The 18,657-nt window shown below is 46.7% G+C and overlaps 1 protein-coding gene across 2 annotated transcripts in view; it reads left to right on the top strand.

Annotated features, from left to right (window-relative positions):
• SPAG9 (sperm associated antigen 9) overlaps nt 1-18,657 on the top strand; it is a 1,094,694-nt gene that overhangs the window by 538,708 nt on the left and 537,329 nt on the right. For both annotated transcript variants that reach the window (XM_069200034.1, XM_069200033.1), the window contains exon 19: nt 8,493-8,720. In XM_069200034.1, the coding sequence (XP_069056135.1) occupies nt 8,493-8,720 (228 nt within the window). The remainder of the gene's footprint in view (nt 1-8,492; nt 8,721-18,657) is intronic.

Raw genomic sequence — 18,657 nt, 5'->3', positions numbered from 1 at the left:
ACCTCTGCCTGCGGTTCCGGGACATTCAGAGCGTCCAGGATCAAGAGTGTCACAGAATCATCTGACCTGAGGCAGTGAGGGGCTTCAGGGACCATTCTCTCAGCTCCTAAGGGTTCATGGTGCAGCAGTCCTCACAGGTCATGGTCCCTCTCCAAGTACCATAGGCAGTAAGCATTGGCAAGAGCTATTGGCTTTCCCAATGTATTTTAGCCATGTTGTACATCAGCATGGCTGCTGTTCAGCATGGCTAAAAGTTAGTGGCGTAGAGGAGAGTCACATGGAGTGTCATAGAGTGGAATGGTGAACAGTGAAGTAGAGTGCTGTAGAGGGCAGTGGCAGAGAATGGAATACACTGGAGTGGCATAGAGTAGGGTGGACTGGTGTAGAGTGTTGCAGAGTATAGTGGTGCAGATTGTAGTGGCATTTAATTCGGCGGCATATAGTGCAGCATTGTAGAATGCAGTGGTGTTTATTAAAGTGGTGCATAGCAGTGTGCAGTGTCGCAAAGTGCAGTGGCGTAGAGTGGTGCAGAGTAGTGGTGTAGAGTTGAGTGATGCAGAGGGCAGTGGCACAGCGTAGAGTAGAGTTGAATAGCATACAGTGGAGTGGTACAGAGTAGAGTATAGTGCCATGAAATGCAGTGGTGTAGAATGGAGTAGTGCAGAGAAGAGTGGCAGAGAGTACAGTGTTGCAGGGTACAGCGTTGCAGGGTACAGCGTTACAGTGCAGAGTTATGGAGTAGAGTGACGTAGAGTGCATGACGTAAGGCACAGTGATGCAGAGGAGAGCACACTGGCATAGAGCGCAGTGACACAGTGCAGTTGTGTTGGGTACATTGGTGTAGAGTAGAGTGAAGTGTTGCAGAGTGGATTGGTGCAGGGTAGAGTGCAGTTGGGTAGAGTGGCAAAGAGTGTAATGGCATAAGCTAAAGTGGCATACAGTAGTGCAGAGTAGATTAGAGTGGCACACAGTGGATTGGTGTAGTGTGCAGGGGCATAGAGTTGAGTGCTACAGAGTAAAGTGCATTGGCGTAGAGTGTATTGGCATAGAGTACAGTGGCGTAGAGTGCATTGATGCATAGTGGTCTAGAGAACAGTAGCGTAGAGTGAAGTTGTGCAGATTAGATTGGTCTGGCCTAGAATGGAGTGGTGTAAAGTTCAGTGGTGAAGAGTCAAGTGGTGAAGAGTACATTGGCATAGAGTTGAGTGGTACAGGGTATAGTAGAGAGGCGAAGCGTAAAGTGACAGTGCAGTGGAGTGGTGCAGAGTGGAGTGCAGTCGTGTGGCACGCTGATGTCAGTTCTTTACGTGTCAACCATGGCAGAGCCCAAGAAAAGCTACATACACCTCAGTCACTTTTTGACAGTTTTCTTTTTTTTTTTTCTTTTTCTTTTTAACTTTTTGATAAAGACTTTTGAGTGTTGACACTTATGCTGCACCTAGATGTCACCACAAAAGACCAGGTTCAAGCCCTGCGGATCCTGTCATCGGGCAATGTCTGTGACAGATCTGCACCTCGTGTGCCTGTGGTGTCTGGAGCGCAACCACGACCCAAAGTCATGCTCCGAGTGCCAGCCATGAATCCAAAAGCTTTGAGGGAGCAGACCCTAAAGCTCATTGTTCCCCGGTGCTTGGCTCCGCAAGGCTCCCAATCTTGGTTGAGACGAAGGTCCGAGAACAGTCACAGAGCCCCCATTCTTCATCGTCCCACTCAATGTCCTCGGATGGTCGGGTAGGTCGAGGCACAAAAAGAAGTCAAATGAGAACAAGCATTTTTCGAGTTAACCCTATCTGTCAGCCGACAAGACAAGAGAAAAGGTGCATCTTTGTTCCAGGCCTCCTTCCTTTGAGCCTGTTTCTTGGTCTCCCAGAGTTTCCGGGAGCCGGAGCGACCCCTGCCGAGCTCTGAGAGTTTTATGACGCCATGTACCTCATTTTTGGGCAGTCCGACTGCTGGTGTGCCATCAGGCCCCGCGGGGTGAGCAGGGGCCCCCTCAGGCTTTTCGCCAGTTGCTTAGGCCTCTGCTCCTTGGAGCACCCATGGATCCTTTTCTGGACCCGACCTGAGTGGCGTTGACTCCATCCTCATTGCAGACTGAGCTAGATAGATGTTGAGCGATGCTGATTCTGACTTCGATAGGGACCTTGCTCCCTAAGTCAGATCCTGACCGTTATTCTCATGGGTTGGGGTTCGGTAGGGATTGGGTGGGGTTGCTGGACCCTTTTACATACTAGCTGGAAGATCCCACTTCTGGTGAATGCACCTAGGTAAAGTCAGTGGTCTGGACACTTACCCTGTCACTAGTGTGCTTTCTCCACCTACCGTGGCTACAGAGAAGGGAACATCTTATTCAGAGTTTGTGAGAAGAGCGGCCGAGGTCCTGGCCTTGAGCTGCCTTCAGTGGCAGTAAGAACTAACCCCCAGACAAAGGTGCTTCACCCTGGGGCTTCCACTTCTGAACCCCTTTTGCCTTTAATGAAGCAGTTACTGATGTCTTGCTAAGAGGACCTGGTCAAAACACAGCACAGGGGCTCCTGTGAACAGGACCATCGCCCGCCACCATAGACTCGCTCCAAATGAACCAGTGTTGCAAACGCAACTCCGAACCCCTGAGAGCTTGGTTAGCCAATCCTCCACATCCCTGGGCGCATTCCCTTCTGCAAACCCAGATAGTGAATCTGTGAACACCGCATGCCTTTTGGGCTGTTACACCCATACTTTATGGAACACAGTTGTGCAGGTGCTGCCACAGGTATCGGAGGAGGCCTGGGCCATTCTCTCCCAAGCTGTTGCTGATGGGAGAGATGCAGCTACGTTCACAATATGCTGTGGGCTGGACATGACCGACTCACTAGGCAGATCAGTTGCATCACCTGTTGCCTTGAGGTGCCACATCTGGATGAGGAAGTCTGGCATTTAAGGGGATGCCCAGTCCACCATTATGGACACTCCCTTTAATGGCACCCATGTCTTCAAGGACCAAGCAGACTCTGTGCTTGAGCGCTTTAAGGATCCTGAGCTACGGCCAGGTCCTTGGGCCTCACAGCTTCCCCTTGCCCCCCTCAGTCTGCTTTTTGCCCCTTTCATGGCTACGGAAATCTCTTCAACATGGTCCAGATCTCAGAGGGAACTTATGCAGTTGTGGCTCTTGAGTCACGATTGGGTTAGAGGCAGATCCCGCTCCCTTCCCCAACCAAACCTGACAGTGGTGACAGATGTGTCACTCCTGGGATGGGGTGGCCACATGGGAGAGGCAGAGATCAGAGGCTTCTCCAGCACAGTCCGGGCTCCATACCTATCAATTGTAGCTCAGGACGATTAGACTGACATCGAAAGCATTCCTTCCTTCTATCAACGAGAAAGTAGTGCAGGTGGTCATGTGCAACACCACCGCCGTGTGGTACTGCAACAAGCAGGGCGGGGTAGGGTCCTGGTCTCTTTGTCAGTAGGCTATGCGCCTCTGAACATGGCTGGAACATCAGGAAATTTCCCTGGTGGTTCAACACCTGATGGGCACTCTCAAAACCAAAGCAGGCGAGCTCAGCCTACAATGCCGGGTTGATCACAAATGATGTCTCCATCCGGAGGTGGAGCAAGGTCTTTTTAAGCTGTGGGAAGCCTTTGTTAGATCTGTTCGCCGTCCACGGAGACCGCGCTGTGTCAGCAGTTTTGCGTGTTGGAGTTTCCAAGGCGCCATTTGCTCGGCAACAATGTGTTGAATGGAGCTCAGGCCTCCTGTACGCCTTTATCCCAGAGTTCTGAAGAAGATCAAGAACGACTGGCCCAAGTAATCCTTGTGGCTCCAGACTGGGCATGAAGAGTCTGGTATCCCGAGCTATTGAGCATGGCCATCGATCCTCTAATCAGAAAGCCCCTTCGGGTGAATCTTCTGTAGTAGCAGCAGGGGAGGGTTCCCCACCCAAACACCTTCTAGTCTCTACCTTATTACGTGGAGATTGAGCGGCGACAGTTGACAACCTTTTAACTTCCACCCAAAGTCTGTAACATTATCTTAGCAGCCAGGAGTCCCTCCACCAAAACGGTACATGCCTGTCAATGGAACAAATTTGTGGAATGGTGCACAGACAAGACATTCTTTGTCCCAGCAAAGCTCTGCTTTGGGCACCCTCAGGTTATTTGTCTGCTATCTCTGCATTTCGGAGGTTACCTGACCAACCCTCTTTGTTTAAGTTTTCTGTAGTTAGTAGGTTCCTTAAGGGTCTTATCCCCATGTTTCCTCCATCATCATTCATCATGTCCCATTGGGAACTCTCATGTGTGCTCCTTTTGAACCCCTTCACAAATGTTCTCTCAGGATTATAACATTAAAAACAGCCTTCCTTTTGGCTGTTACATCTGCCTGCAGGGTGAGCGAGCTGTAGGCCTTGTCATCTAAGTCACCCTACCTTTCCATCTATTCTGACAAAGTGGTGCTTCGCACACACAGCTTTTTTTTTCTTTTTACGAAAGTGGTTATGCCCTTCCACGTAGGCCAATCCACCACTTTGCCTACTGTTTATGCTCCCCCACATACTTCTGAAGAAGCGGAGAGACTCCACCTCCTGGACCCAAGAAAGCGTTGTGTTTCTTCCTTGATTGTACCAAACAGTTCCAGATAGATGATCAACTCTTTGTTGGTATGTGGGTGCAAAGAAAGTTCGGACAGTGCAGAAGAGAACAATCTCTAGATCGGTCGATCTCTGCACACATTCACAAAACGCTACTGCCTGGACGGTCAGGTCCGAAGGGACGGATACTTTTCCCATTTGGTCCTGCTGGACTTCCTAGTATGATCTTCGTTTGCAGACTCTCCTCTGGGGATAGTGTTGCATGGGTATCTATTCTAAGGTAAGGAATCTGAACTAGTTGTCTCTTTCAGGTAAACAAGTTACTTACCTTCGGTAACACTTTATCTGGTAGGGACATATTCTAGTTGCAGATTCCTTACCAACCCACCCATCCTCCCCCCTCTGCGAGCTGATTTCTAGGGACAGGGACTTCTCTTTCCGGGCCCTAGTTCTTACGCACCGGTGGTCAGTGTTCTTCATGGCTCCATGCTTCTGGCGTGGAAAGTCGTGAAAAGGAACCGATGTCAACACACCGGGATGGTGTATATACAGGTCCCGCAACGTCCTATCCGGCGTGCACGACGCAGAAGAGGGATACAGAGCCGACAGACGCCACTTGACAGAGCACAGGGGTACTGCTCAAGAAAAATCTCCGGATTCAGACTGACGCCGGGGGGAAATTATAAGGTAAGGAATCTGCAACTAGAATATGTCTTTCAGATAAGACGTTACCGAAGGTAAGTAACTTGTTCATATAGTATATGTTCTCCTAGCATTGTCTTTGAAGATTGTTTTCTTGTCAATTGCATATTGACACATATTGCAATGTAAACATTTATAGAAACCCTTAGGTTTGTCTGGTAACCAAGTAGTAGGTGTCTTCTGTAGACTTGGGGGGGGGAGAGGAGGAGGGAATATAGCTTGGACATATGTATCTCAAGGTAGTTCCCCCACTGTGAGTAATACAAGGTTTGTTAGGGATCAATTTGGATAATGTGGTGTCCAATTTGAGCAGGTGCCAATGCTTGTTGAGGATGCCATATAGGCTGTAACTTTGAAAACTGTACCTGGTGATGAAAGTTAAATGTTTGTCACTGTATACCCTTTGAATTTTGTGAGTCAAAAGAGAACTCCATTGTGGATTAATGATTTTGTGTCCATCTCCACGAAGTACGTGATCAGAGTAACCACTCTTTCAAAAGCGGTCTTCGGTCTTCCAATAGATTTAGTTCATACTCAAAAACCTGATCATTACTACAATTACATCTCAGCCGTGTCACCTCCCCAATGCGGAGGCCATTACTTCTAAGGCTTATTGCGGGCTTGGTGGTAGGTTGCCTATAATTCTGGACACTTTGGTGTGTAACATCAACACTACCATTTTTTTTAAATATAAAATGTATGTCTTAGAAATTTTCAGTACCTTTTTTTGGCAGGGGGGTGGGGGTGCATGATTTTTTTTAATCATCAAATTAACTTTATTTGCCTCTAAGCCATCAAAGTGTCAAAAAAGAAGTATAAAACATAATATGAATCTGACATAAAGATTGGGGCAAGTAAAAACAGGGAAAAAAAATCAGTCATAAAATTTGCCGCTGAGGCATAGCTCACATAAAACATCTCAAGTAATTAATATCTGCAAAAGTTACCCATAAATATTAAGCAGTATTAGCAAGTAGGTAAGCAACTAAGCTCAATCATTGTGGGCTATTTACAACATAAATAAAACGTAAACATGGGATTCTAAAACACAAGTTCTAAATTAAGTTCTAGCAACAATAATCATACCAGAAGGACAGTCACGTAAAATTTAAAACCAGGGCATGCGCAGTGAATATGCAACAACATCCCACAATCCTAGCTAATAAAATAAAAACTATCTTGCTTAAAATCAAACTGATGTAGTTAAACTTTGTTTTAGAAGATTCTCACGTTTGAGCCACATATTAAACAAAAAGGGACTCGCTGAGAAAATGACCAGTCCAGATATATTGGATCTCAAGATGCGCTGTGCCTCAGAGCGTCACATCCCAGACTAGAGACTAGAGTCAAGCAGATTGGGGGTAGCCATCTTTGTTGCATGTCGTAATACCCAGCACAAACAAACATGATATGTTCCACTTACTCTGTATCAGTGCCACAGGCTGGTCAGGTGACTAGTGCCTGATCTTTTCTCCAGTTTTTACTAAAACTTCTTAGGGGTAGGCAATCAAAACGGTATCTTACATATAGGTTTTTGGCCTAAGGCGGAGTTATAATATCTTTCAAAAAAAAAAAAAAAAAGTGCGAAAGACAGAGTTGGTTCAGATTACAAAAACTGCTCGATCAAGTGCCCCAAAATGTCCCAGGAGGATTGTTCGAGCACATAAGACCAATAAACCCTTTTTAGAATAAGTCTATCTGCCCTACAAATCTGGTCATGGGCAGTCCAAAGCTTGGATAATCCTAGCCTCTTGCACCAACTGGAAATCAATCTCAACCAGGGGACCTTCAAAGCATGATCTAATTCTAGTAGCTCTCCTAAAGAGTCTCTATAATCTGAGAGCTCTGGGGTTCTCCAAATACGGGCCCAAAATACAGAGGCTTCAGCTTGGCCATGTCGGATATATGTTCTGGTTTTTTTTTTGGACTTAACTGACCAGTATTTAGTTTTAACTGTTATTCTTCTTATACTTTGCATGGTGGATGTTTGGTCTTTCAAATATATATACTATATATCTATATATATATATACATATATATATATATATATATATATATATTTTTAGGTTTCTTCTTTGAACAAAGGTCAAAGCATTCACAAATATCTGACGGTCTTCACAGTGTTTGCTGTTATCTGTCAAATAGTTATGGATCCCTGTTGCTCCTGAAGGATTGTACTTTATGTATTTTTATTTACTTTCGCAACTCTGAAAAAGTCACAAGTGTGAGAAAATGTATGTCGGCTGTAGATGAAAGAATGCTTATATTTTGAAGACGTGTTCTTTCCACATGTCAATAAAGAAATTGGATCTTACTTGCTCATCCTCACTGTTTGGATTTGATATTCAAGTTGGACTGCGTTTGAGTGCTTCTACTATCTTTTGAACAATTAGTTATCATTGTACGCCATCAACAAGACAAAGGATAATGTTATTGCTACTACAGCTGTGTGTGAAACCTCCATGAAAGCCACCCTGAGAGCTTGAATTAACAATGGATATATTTATTTTTGTGTACCTCAGATTTCTGTGGTCTTCACTAGAAAAGAGAGATCAGATGCTGATAAAAATGGTTCATTTGTAATAATATTGGACTTTGTGAGAAGGATCTTAACATACCGCATTTTAATCTGAATTTCACATGAGAGAGTGAGTAGTTGATGAGGTTAACCTTGTAAGCACATGGTCAATTTGTGCCTTCCCAAGAAAGTGAGGCTAGAATGGAGTCAGCTCAGTAGTTTGATTTGAAAGAAGCATCAGTATTTGTGAAGTTGTCAAAGCTAAAACTGTGTTCCTGTTAGTTGCACACTAAGAGTCGTTCTCTGCTTCATGGTTGTTTTTAAAGTGTAAGATATTTTCTCTATTACACTGACCAATGTTTATGGGAACTCGTATTCAAAAAAAGTGCTTAGTAGAACGTGGCAGCAAATTTTCATTGTGTTGAGCTTTTCTTGTGCTGATGTTTCAGACCCAATTAAGGGCCTGATTTAGATATTAGCGGACGGGTTACTGCATTACATGAATAATCATGAGATTTAGATTTCGACGGATGTAATCTGTCACAAGTGCTACAGAGTAACCCATCCGTAAATATCTAAATTAGGCCCGAAGTATGTTAATGTTAAACAGAAGCTGAATTTCTATGTAGCCATTAAAAAACAAGGAGTTCATTAATACATCCTACGTTGGTAAAACATGATAGGCTATTTTGATTATTTTTCAGGTGCCATGGAAACAGACTACCCTACACGAGATGAACCACCTCAAGAAACTGAAGCTGGACAGGCTGACAAGACTTTATTGCTTGAAAGTTTGACGAGTAACAGTTCTTCCGGAAGTGACTCTCTTTCAGCAGGAGTCACAGTGGTTGGCTGCACAGCAGAGAGTAAAGAAGGGGCACCAATACCTCCGCCAGCTGATTTGGTGTCAGTGGAAACAGCCAGGCAGCCAGGTGGTGTATGCAAATCTTGATTGAATTGTAATTTGAAAATTATGTTTGTTGCATGTGTGGCCGTAGATACTGCTGTCATCTAGAGTTGGACTTGGATATTTGCAAGTTGGTTTTGTTCAAAGAAGTCTCTCAAGTCACCAGATGCGGTGTGAGGATTCCTCTTGGTGTACTTTTTGAATGGACGCAGACCCCATGGTAGATAGTTTTTTTCAGCAGTCTGGTTCGGACGTGCATCGAGTGGGCTCCGTCATCGTATCTAGAACACTCTTTCCACCATTTGGTTAATTTTCAATCCAGTTGTATTCGACCAACCTTTCCCTTTATCTCCCAGACCTGTATACACATGCCTCCCCAGTCCTTTTTTCCCGATAATGCTGCATGGGTGGTGGGATGGACACCCTTTCGGAACTTTTGAATATCCTCAGGCCTCAAACTGGGCCCTTAAATGTTTACATATCAGTTCCCTTGTGTGTCATCATGTGGTATTGTGCAGCCTCATTCTACATCGTGCTGCTCCATCTTACATGAGTGTGATGTCAGGACCAGTGTATGTATATCACCTACCGGCCCTGGCTTCAATTCCCTTGTTTCTGCATGGATCTGGAGCTTCAACTGTCTTTCAACAGATATTACTTCTACCTACATTTTCAACAGTGTGCAAATAATGGCACCAAAACCTTCAGGGTTCACACCTTGTACAGACTGTTCCTGAAATATGTTACTCATCCTCACAGCGTCTGCCTTTGGTATCTCTGCTTATGTCGCGACTTAGTCATGTGCCAAAATTAATAAAAAGGATTTAATTAACTGCAACACTAAGCTTGCTATCTCTAAGCTAAGAAAATTGAAGACTCGATCTCAAACAAAGCATAAGACACAACAATCCTGATCAAACTCTAGGGCATGTGTACGCTTTTCTTGTAATCGATCTTCATCAAAGTCAGGTGAGTACATGCGGCGCCTTTAAAAAATGTTGGAAGTCGAAATCCGGAATCACCTTTGATGCTGATTCTGTTGCAAATTACTTTGGAAGATGTAGGAACACCATAAGCTCCAACAGCTTGAATTAGCTACGGATGAAATCTTTGGTGTAATACCAGATCCCACTGTAGCGCTTATGGGCTTCATGGATCCGACAGAGTCTCTAGCTGGTTTACTGTCTGCGGATTTGTCCTCTATGCCAGCTATGCCCTTCGACTTCTTTCAGAGGTCAGTTTTGTGTTCATCCTCCGTTGGTTCTGAGTCCAATGAGACATATGGCTCCATTAACAGTGCCAAGTAAATTGTCACAGTTGTTGACGTGACTGATGCCATTGCATTTGACGTTGGGTCCGAGATAAATGACCTGGATCTGGTTGTCCTCTTAGAATCTAAGGCTACCTCGATCTGGACTCAATGCCCAATCTGAGGCTGATTATTCTCTGGAGGAGTTTATTTTTAATGAGGAGTACTATCCTTGTGAACAATGGGATGTTTTTGAAGATCTAAAGTATGCTAGTGATCTCACCAAATATTGATGTTTCTTTCCCAATTCCATCAGTGGTTACTGAGGAGACTTCCTAATTTGCCACAGTTATTAGAAGTCAGCTGAGACACTTGACCTCATCTTACCCACACAGGAGTTCATAACAACACTTAACAAAGGTTTTAAACCAAAGGCAGTTGTAATAAGAACCTTTATTGCCCTTTTGTGAGGCCCTGCTGATGTACTGGTGGGCACCTGGTAAAAACCACATTATTGCACTCCACTCAATATGGAAGAGGTGAGATGCAATAGACTAGCTCCCAGAGATTGTTTTTTTATTTTAACACTCTACTCGAACTCTTGGATTTTAGTGTAGGAAGCTGGCTCTGTATATACTATACCAAAGTAATGTATAGTGTGCAGAGTCCAGTGGATCCCCAGAGGCTTTACATAGGCTACGGCTGGGTGCACAGGTCAAAGTTGGTGTCAGGCGCCCAGTGAAATCCTGTGGAGACTGGGGGCACTCGGAAATGAATGGTTTGCAGGTAAGTACCCGCAGTCTCAAGGCATGGGCCCTGGGGGTTTTAAATTCTGCACCGGAGGGCCACAGTTCAACACCAAACATGCACTCTCAGTGGCACATGGGCGGCACAGTCAAAGGTCAGCATCGGGCGCCCAATGCTTCTCATTGAGGAACTCCGGGTTCACAAAGAAGTTGCCTGCTTGGTTTAGTGGGTCGGCTGAAGAAGACAAACAGCTGTACAGGTAAGTTGAGGCTCCTCTGGAGGTCAGTGGACCATCGGCTGAGTTCTCCAAGGCCAAGGGGATGCAAGTGCAGGGGTACCTTTAGGCGTCTGGTATCTTCATCGGATCCGGTCGTGGTGAGGGGGGTCCTCTGGATTTGGGCTGTAGGTGTCATCATGGTGGCCAGGAGGGGTCAACCCATGGTCAACTCAAGGTCTGAATTGCCTGGGTACTCTCCCTGGTCAGGTGGGCCACCTGGACTCGGGTCATTGGAGTCAGGTGCAGAGTGGGCAGGTCTCACGGACCCGGAGGGCTCTGGAGTCCTTGGAGGTTTCTTTGTGGACAGGGCCGCTGTCTGCAGGAGATCCGGTCTTTAGGGAAGGCAGGCAGTCCTCTGAGGGTTGGTAGAGGTCTCTGATCCTGCAGGACGAGTCGTCTTCTTGTAGCAGGAGTTTTGAGGCTGCAGACAGTCATTTGTTATCTGGAGTCTTCACTGCTGGTGCGGCTCTTCAGTCCTTCTTTTTCTTTAGGTCACCAGGAATCTGAAGAGCAAGGTTCAGGGTCACCCTGAATACTAGATTTAGGGGTGTTATAGGGGTCAGAAGGCAGTTGCCAATGGCTTCTGACCCTGGATGATGGCTACACTCTTCCTGTACCCACTTACTTTGAGGAGGGAAATGTAGAAAAATCCTTTCTTTCTGGTATGGTTACCCCCACTTTCTGCTTGATGTCCCACTAATCAGGACCCCAGTGTTTGTGCTCTCTCCTCCAAATTTGGTTGTCTTGGTAATTCATACACCCCTCAATTGACATACTGGTGTACCCCTGTAAATTGCCTGGTAGATGGTACTTAGGTACCCAGGGCAGTGGTACACCAGGAGTCTCACATGGACTGCAGCATGTTTTATGCCACCCTCCCAAGGAAGGCCATGCAAACTGTGTCTGCAGGCCTGCCATTTGCAGCTTGGGTGAAATGGTGCGTGCACCCTTTCACCGGTGGTCACTACACTACGTCTCTGTAAGTCCCCCTTTTTGTAGGCCCTTTCAGCTTAAAGGGCTGGGTGCAGGTCCCTGTGTGTGTGGGATCCCTGCATGAGCAGAGGTTGCCCCTATGACCTTCAGTTCTAATTCCCTGGACTTCGTAAGTGTGGAAAAGCCATTTTATCTGTCCACTGGTCACTTCCTGTGGTCCAGCTACATAATGGTAACTCCGAACCTGGGCATGTTTGGTATCAAAGACGTCCGAACCAAAGCCCAATATTGAATCCAGTATTAGTGGCACGATTCCATGCACTCTTCCACCAGTCTACAAGGGTCACACAATTCTGTCCTTCTGCTGATTTACCAGCTTGTGCAGGGGACAGCAGAACAAAGGATTTCCTGTAGGAGAGGGGTGCATCCTCTTCTCCTTTGGAAATAGGTGTTACTGGGCCGAGAAAGGGTGGGCACCCCACGCCACCGAACTGCTTTGAATGGCACATTTGCTGCCCTCTTTGCATTATCTGGTTTGCACCAGTCCAGGGACCACTGGTCACTGCTCTAGCATGAAACACACTAAGGAAAGAGGAGTGACAACTCCCTTGTCCATCTTCACCCCTACGGTGGTGCTCAGAACTCCTCCAGGTGGCCACTCGGTTCTGCCATCTTGAAACCAAGATTTGCAGAGGCCCCTGGGAGCATCTGACTCGGTAGGCCTGGTAGCTGACATCAAAGGTCCCTCCTGATAGGTAGTCACCCCAGAGAGTGACCAAAGCCCCATTTTGGTCTATTTAGGGACTCCTGTGAGGATGGGTCCCCAGATTCTTCGTGTAAGATACTGCAAAGGACTCTTTGCAAGACATCTTCTGCTCCTGGCCTTTGTAACCGCTACTGGACTACATAGGAACCGAACAAGACCGCACCGCCTGAGAAGACTTCACTTTGCAGCATTATGCAACATCTCCAGAGCTGTGCACCCTCTGGGGTCAGCAAGACTTCAGCTACAGCAAGAAGGAGTCTACCTGGAGTGCAGGAGTCACTCTCCTGCACCCGCAGGCATCTAAGGGAACGATGTCCGGCTGGTGGGATCTTCTGTCCTCCGGATCTGCGAAGATTCTGCAACACAAGTGGTGGTTCTGAGGGATCCCCTGGGTTCTCTCTGACTTCTGTCCAATATAGGAGATGGTGACCCCTTTTCTCTGCCACTGAGACAGAACTCCTGTGCATCACAATTGTTGCACAATCCAAGACTTATTGACTCCTGCTCCGAGGGATCTTCAGGCTCCAAGTAGCTCTGATCTCCAGTGGCGTGGGACTCCTTCAGGTGTGCTGACTGGGCCTCACTGCGAATTACTGGATCCTGCTGTTAGACTTCATCTATCACCGTCGACATGGATCTTCAGCTACAGACGGGTGGGCTTTGGCTCCTGCTCCACCTGGACACTCCTGTGTGGACTGGACTCTGTCCCCTTCTTTTGCAGGTCCTCCTTGCCCGGAATCAGCCCTTGGAATCCTCCGGTCCTGTTTCTGAATTCTCCAACTACGACATACCCATGTTAGCTTATGGAAACACCGGTTAATTTACCCTCTGCGCCTGGTTGCTGGGGATCTTCTAGGACTTAACTTGTGGTGTTACACTCTTCCCAAGCCCTTGGCTAACTACTCCATACACTCTGGTGGGGGACAACGTTTCCATTCCATTTTTTTCAGTATTGTGTGTTTATACCTCTAGAGGGCGGTATACAGATGGTAGTCTAATTTGGTGTGCATATAATAAATTACCCTTATTTTTGCAACACTGTGTGGTTCCTTTCATGTGTAATAAGTTACTGTGTGACTACTGTGGTTTTGCAAGTGCTACACATATCTTCTAGATAAGTCTTGGCTGCTCACCACAGCTACCGTAGAGAGTCCTGTCTGTCTAGACACTGTAACACTAACTAATTTAAGGTTGTCTGGACCCAGTATGAGATGTAACACCATAGGTGTCCATCTCACCCTGGGTCCAGCTTCCTGGTGTTTACTAACTTTCCTGCTGCCACAAAGTGGGGCCTGGTCCGTTGGCGGACTTCTGCACTAGCTGGAGTGCCCGTAAGGCAGTTGAACAAATGGCAAGTGCCCTTGAGGCTCACTGCCAAGTGGTGCTGCTCCTGCAAGGACGGGTGGGGTGAGGCACCTCCACCCTGTGCAGGCTTTGTGCCTGACTCCAGAGAGCTCACAGGCTCTCACCCAATGGAGTCAAAAACTTGTCTGGTGATGGCAGGCTGGCATAGACTGGTCAGCCACACACTAGAGAGTTGGATGAATTTCAGGGGCATCTCTCAGATGCCTTCTGGGTGCATTTTACAATACATCCAACAGTGGCATCAGTGGGGGTTTATTGAGCTAGGAAGTTTGATACCAAACTTCTCAGTCTTCAGTGAAGCTATCATGGAGCTGTGGAGTTCGTAATGACAAACTCTCAACCCATATACTTAATGTGGCTACACTGCACTTACAATGTCTAAGAATGGCCTTGGACACTGTAGGGACATATTGCTCATACAGCTGTGCCCTCACCTGTGGTATAGTGCACCCTGCCTTAGGGTTGTAAGGCTAGAGGGGGGGACTGTGGTTTGAGAGCATGACACCTGACTTTACCTTTTTCTCCCCACCAACACACACAGTCTGCCATGGCAGTGTGTAGGTGCTTGGTGAGGCATCCCTTAGGGTGGCATAATACATGCTGCAGCCCTTAGGGTCCCTCTCTGTCCAGAGGGCCCTTGGGACCACTGGTACCTTTTACATGGGACTTAGTTGTGTGCCAGTTGTGGAAGAAGACGTGACGGGGCCTGCTAACAGGATCCCAGCACACACTCAGTCAAGTTAGCATCAGATATCAGGCAGAAAGTGTATAGGGGGAGTAACCATGCCAAAAGCGGCACTTTCATCCATACAGGCAACTAAAAGCTGTACAAACTTGAATGCTTTCCCTTCAGCTCCTCGGTATAGGGAGTCGAAGAGAGGCTTTTGTAAAAATATTTTTTCCTCAACTAACCTTGTCAGGTCAATAAATACATCATATCTCCTAGGGAGATACACTCACGCCTTATGGGATAAAGTGACACATGTCCTACCTGCGGTCTCTGACGAACTACGCCAACTCATACAACATTTTATTGTGGATGGACAGAATGCTGCAAAATTTTCAATAAAGTCCGGTTAGGGCACTACTCTATGTAAAGCAATTGAAATAGGCGCCATGCTCGAATTCTGTATATAGTATTCATAGGATTCTCCACCATTCTCCAACCGTCACTTATGAACACGTCTTCTTATGGCTTTAGGCAGTCTGGAGCAAAAGCAGATTCAGTCCTTGAAATGTTAATGACAGGAAGGCCATGGCCCGCTCGTTGGGCTTAGCTCCACCAACAAGGCAACTTCCTCAACAACATTGACCTTTCTAAGGTTTTGTAAGGGATTATCTGCAGAGACAAAGACAATATGTTTCTCAACAACAATAGGACTCTCAGTCCTTTAGGAGACAAGGTTGAGGAGCTGGTTGGCAGCTTTCAGGTTCCCAGGACTGCATTCACCCCAAGCCCCAGCTCCCCCTTTGGTAGCCATTGCAAAACCCCTTTAGTTTAGTCTTGGTGACATGTAATTGACTGGTTAGAGGTTAGATCAACCTTAAGCTCCCTCGAAAAAGTATCACAAGTCAGGTCAGTGTATGCTCCATATAGGGAAACAAGTTTACTTCCTAGCCTTATTTTCCTAGCCTCAAGACATACCACCTACACCACAGCACCTCCCAGAGGACTTCTTGTCCATACACCAAGAACAAGTGCTAGCTCTTTTGGCGAAGATCACAGTGGTGTTGGTGCCAGTTTCAGAAATTGGACTGGTTGATGCTCCTGTTAATTTCTGATATTGAAAAGGGTCTGAAGCTTTCGTCCCAGCCTATATCTTACCCTTTCAAACTTCTTCCTAAGTAAAGGCAGGTTCAAAATGCGCAATCTGGCTCAAGTTCTGTCTGTCCTGGATCCAGGAGACAGGGTGATAGTGCTGGATTTCCAGGGCGCTTATTTCCATATTCCCATCCTGCAGTCCCACAGACACTACCTGCAGTTTCAGGGAGGCCAAAGCACTTTCTGCTCTCAGTATTTCCCTTTGATCTCAGTGCACTTAGGGTGTTAACAAAGTTGATGGTGGTGGTCACAGTCCAACTGTGGAGGTTGGAAATACCAATCTTTTCATACCTCGATGACTGGTTGCCAAAGGCAGACTTGCCTCAAACGGTTGCAAACCTTAACAAAGCGACAGCCAAGCTGTTAACATCATTGAGTTTCTCTGTCAGCCTGACAGAGTTAATCCTTACTCCTTTGCAGTGGTGTCCCATCTTCTGAGTCATTCTGGATACAGTGCTTTCGAGCCATGTCTCCTCAGTGAGTACAAGGCGGCCGGGCTTTGATCCTGATGTTTCAGCCTGCAGCCTGGTCTCAGTGAATTTGACTCAGAAGTTACTTTTCCTTTTGACCTCTCCTGCATCCTGCTTGTAGACCACACCAGGGGATGTGTAGTCTCAGTGGGCTCAGTACCTAGGAAGTCTGAATGATTCCATCCAGGTGTCGGAGGAGACTGAAAAATCTGCTTGACCTCTGTTAATCCGGTGGCAGAGCTCTCTCCCCACCCAGAAATAACACTTGTGACAGATGCATCCTTGCTGGGTTGCGGAGGTCATCTGTTAGAGGTGGAGATAAGAGGAAGCTGGTATGCGGCAGAGGCCCACCTTCACATCAGTATGTTAAAGTTACAAGCATTCCTTCCAACAATGAAGAGTGAATGGGTACAGGTTCTTACAGATGCCACAACTACCATTTGGTATTGCAACAAATAGGGCAGCATGGGGTGGAGGGTCATGTGCCAGGAGGCTCTTCACTTGGAAGTTGCTAAGCACTCAGGGCATTTGCCTAATTGCCCAGCACTTGACAGAATCTTAAAACGCCAGGGCGAACAAACTCAGCTGATGATGCCTAGTGGATCTTGAATGACAGTTGCACTTGGAGGTGGCACAGTGCATCGTCTAGTGAGATCATTGGCTTGATCTTCTCACCACCACAGAGAAAGTGCTGTGTCACAAAGTTTAAACGTTGAAGTCTCCCAGAAATCTTCCGTAGGAGACACCTTTTGCCTGTTTGGAATTTGGAACTCCTGTATGTTTTTCTTCCCCTATCTTGTCTGCTCAGAGCTCTCAAAAAAAATCGAGAGAGAACCAGGCCGATGTAATCTCATTGGCTCTAAACCTGTCAAGGAGAGTGTGGTACCCTGAACTTTTACACATTAGCACAGGTCCAGCTGCCTTTTCGGATCCCCTTTCGCAGCATTCTTGCATCTTAACCTGTCAGTTTTTGCATCTGAGCCTGCACAACCTTGACCCCCATGCATGGAGATTTAGTGGCCATAGTTGATGACATTCAGCTTTCCGCCTGAACTGGTTAGTGTCAATCTGGAAGCCAGATGTCTTTCAACAGAGTTTGTGTGTAGAAAACTGGCTATTTATGCAGTGACCCAATTTAGGGGGGCAAAATGCAGATAGTCCAGTGCGACCCTTATTTGTTTACACAGGTAAAAATGACAATCCCAAAAGGTCTCTTTTGTGGTAATGGGGAAGAGCAGTTAGGCTTATGGGAGGGTAGTGCTAAGCACTTGTTGAATGTGCTGAGTCAATAAATGACACACACCCAAGAAGCAACTCAAGACCAATTGGTTAGTAAAATAGTTACTTTGTTGTATCATTTATAAACCCCAGTTCTTATAATGATTGACAAGTATATACCACTTTTGTAGATAGATGCGTTTTTGCACAGCCAGTTTTCCAAAGTACTATGGCTGCATGGGAGTTCTTACACTCCGCTTTTGGTGGTCCCCTGAAGGTAGGGGCCAAAAGTTTACCAGGAGTCAAAAGTTCTCGCTCTCCCGGTTCTTCCCTGCCCTCTTCTTCTTGTTGTAAGACAAATCTGGCTTCTGGTGTCAAGGCGCCACCTGCATACTGATTTTAGGGGTGTTTTAGGGGAGTGCAGGGTAGTAACTAATGGGCTACTTCCCCTTGGCGGTGCCTCACCCAGTTATTACCACTTCCTGTGGGGAGTGGGCATATCTCTATCCCAGAAGGCTTAGTTCCGACCAAAACCAAGATGGTGGAACACTTCTTCGACAGTCCACCTCGTGTAGCCCACCTTAGGGTGTGGTTAGCCTAGAGGTGGTACACAGTGTGGGAGGAGGCCTCTTTTTGCATGGTTAGCCCCCCACTTTTTGCCTGATGTTGATGTGTCCTAGAAGTTGAACTGCCCACAGCCCCTGCTAACCAGGATCCCTGGGCCATAGCTCCTTCCCTAAATCTTTGTGATGCTTGGCACAATTGGATACACTCATAACTCTCCCTGTAAGTCCCCAGTAAATGGGCACCCATGTATCCAGGGAATGTGGTATTAAGGGTAGGCCCCTGAGGGCACCAGCACTGATTGTACCACCCTCTAGGGCCCTGCACCCACCACTGCCTTTGTAGGCTGAGTGTTCTGGGACAAACCTAAAAAGACCAATTTGACTTGGCACACTTCCTGTGTCCACCTTACACTGCATATGTTATGGGTAAGTCACCCCTCTAGCAGGCCTCCCAGCCCTAAGGCAGGGTGCACCATACTATATGCGAGGGCATAGTTGTATGATCAATATGCCCCCACTGTGTCCTTGACAAACCTGGGACAAAGTGAA

The sequence above is a fragment of the Pleurodeles waltl genome, chromosome 7, assembly GCF_031143425.1.
Source record: "Pleurodeles waltl isolate 20211129_DDA chromosome 7, aPleWal1.hap1.20221129, whole genome shotgun sequence".
Taxonomy (NCBI): domain Eukaryota; kingdom Metazoa; phylum Chordata; class Amphibia; order Caudata; family Salamandridae; genus Pleurodeles; species Pleurodeles waltl.
This window is presented reverse-complemented; position numbering and strand designations above follow the sequence as displayed.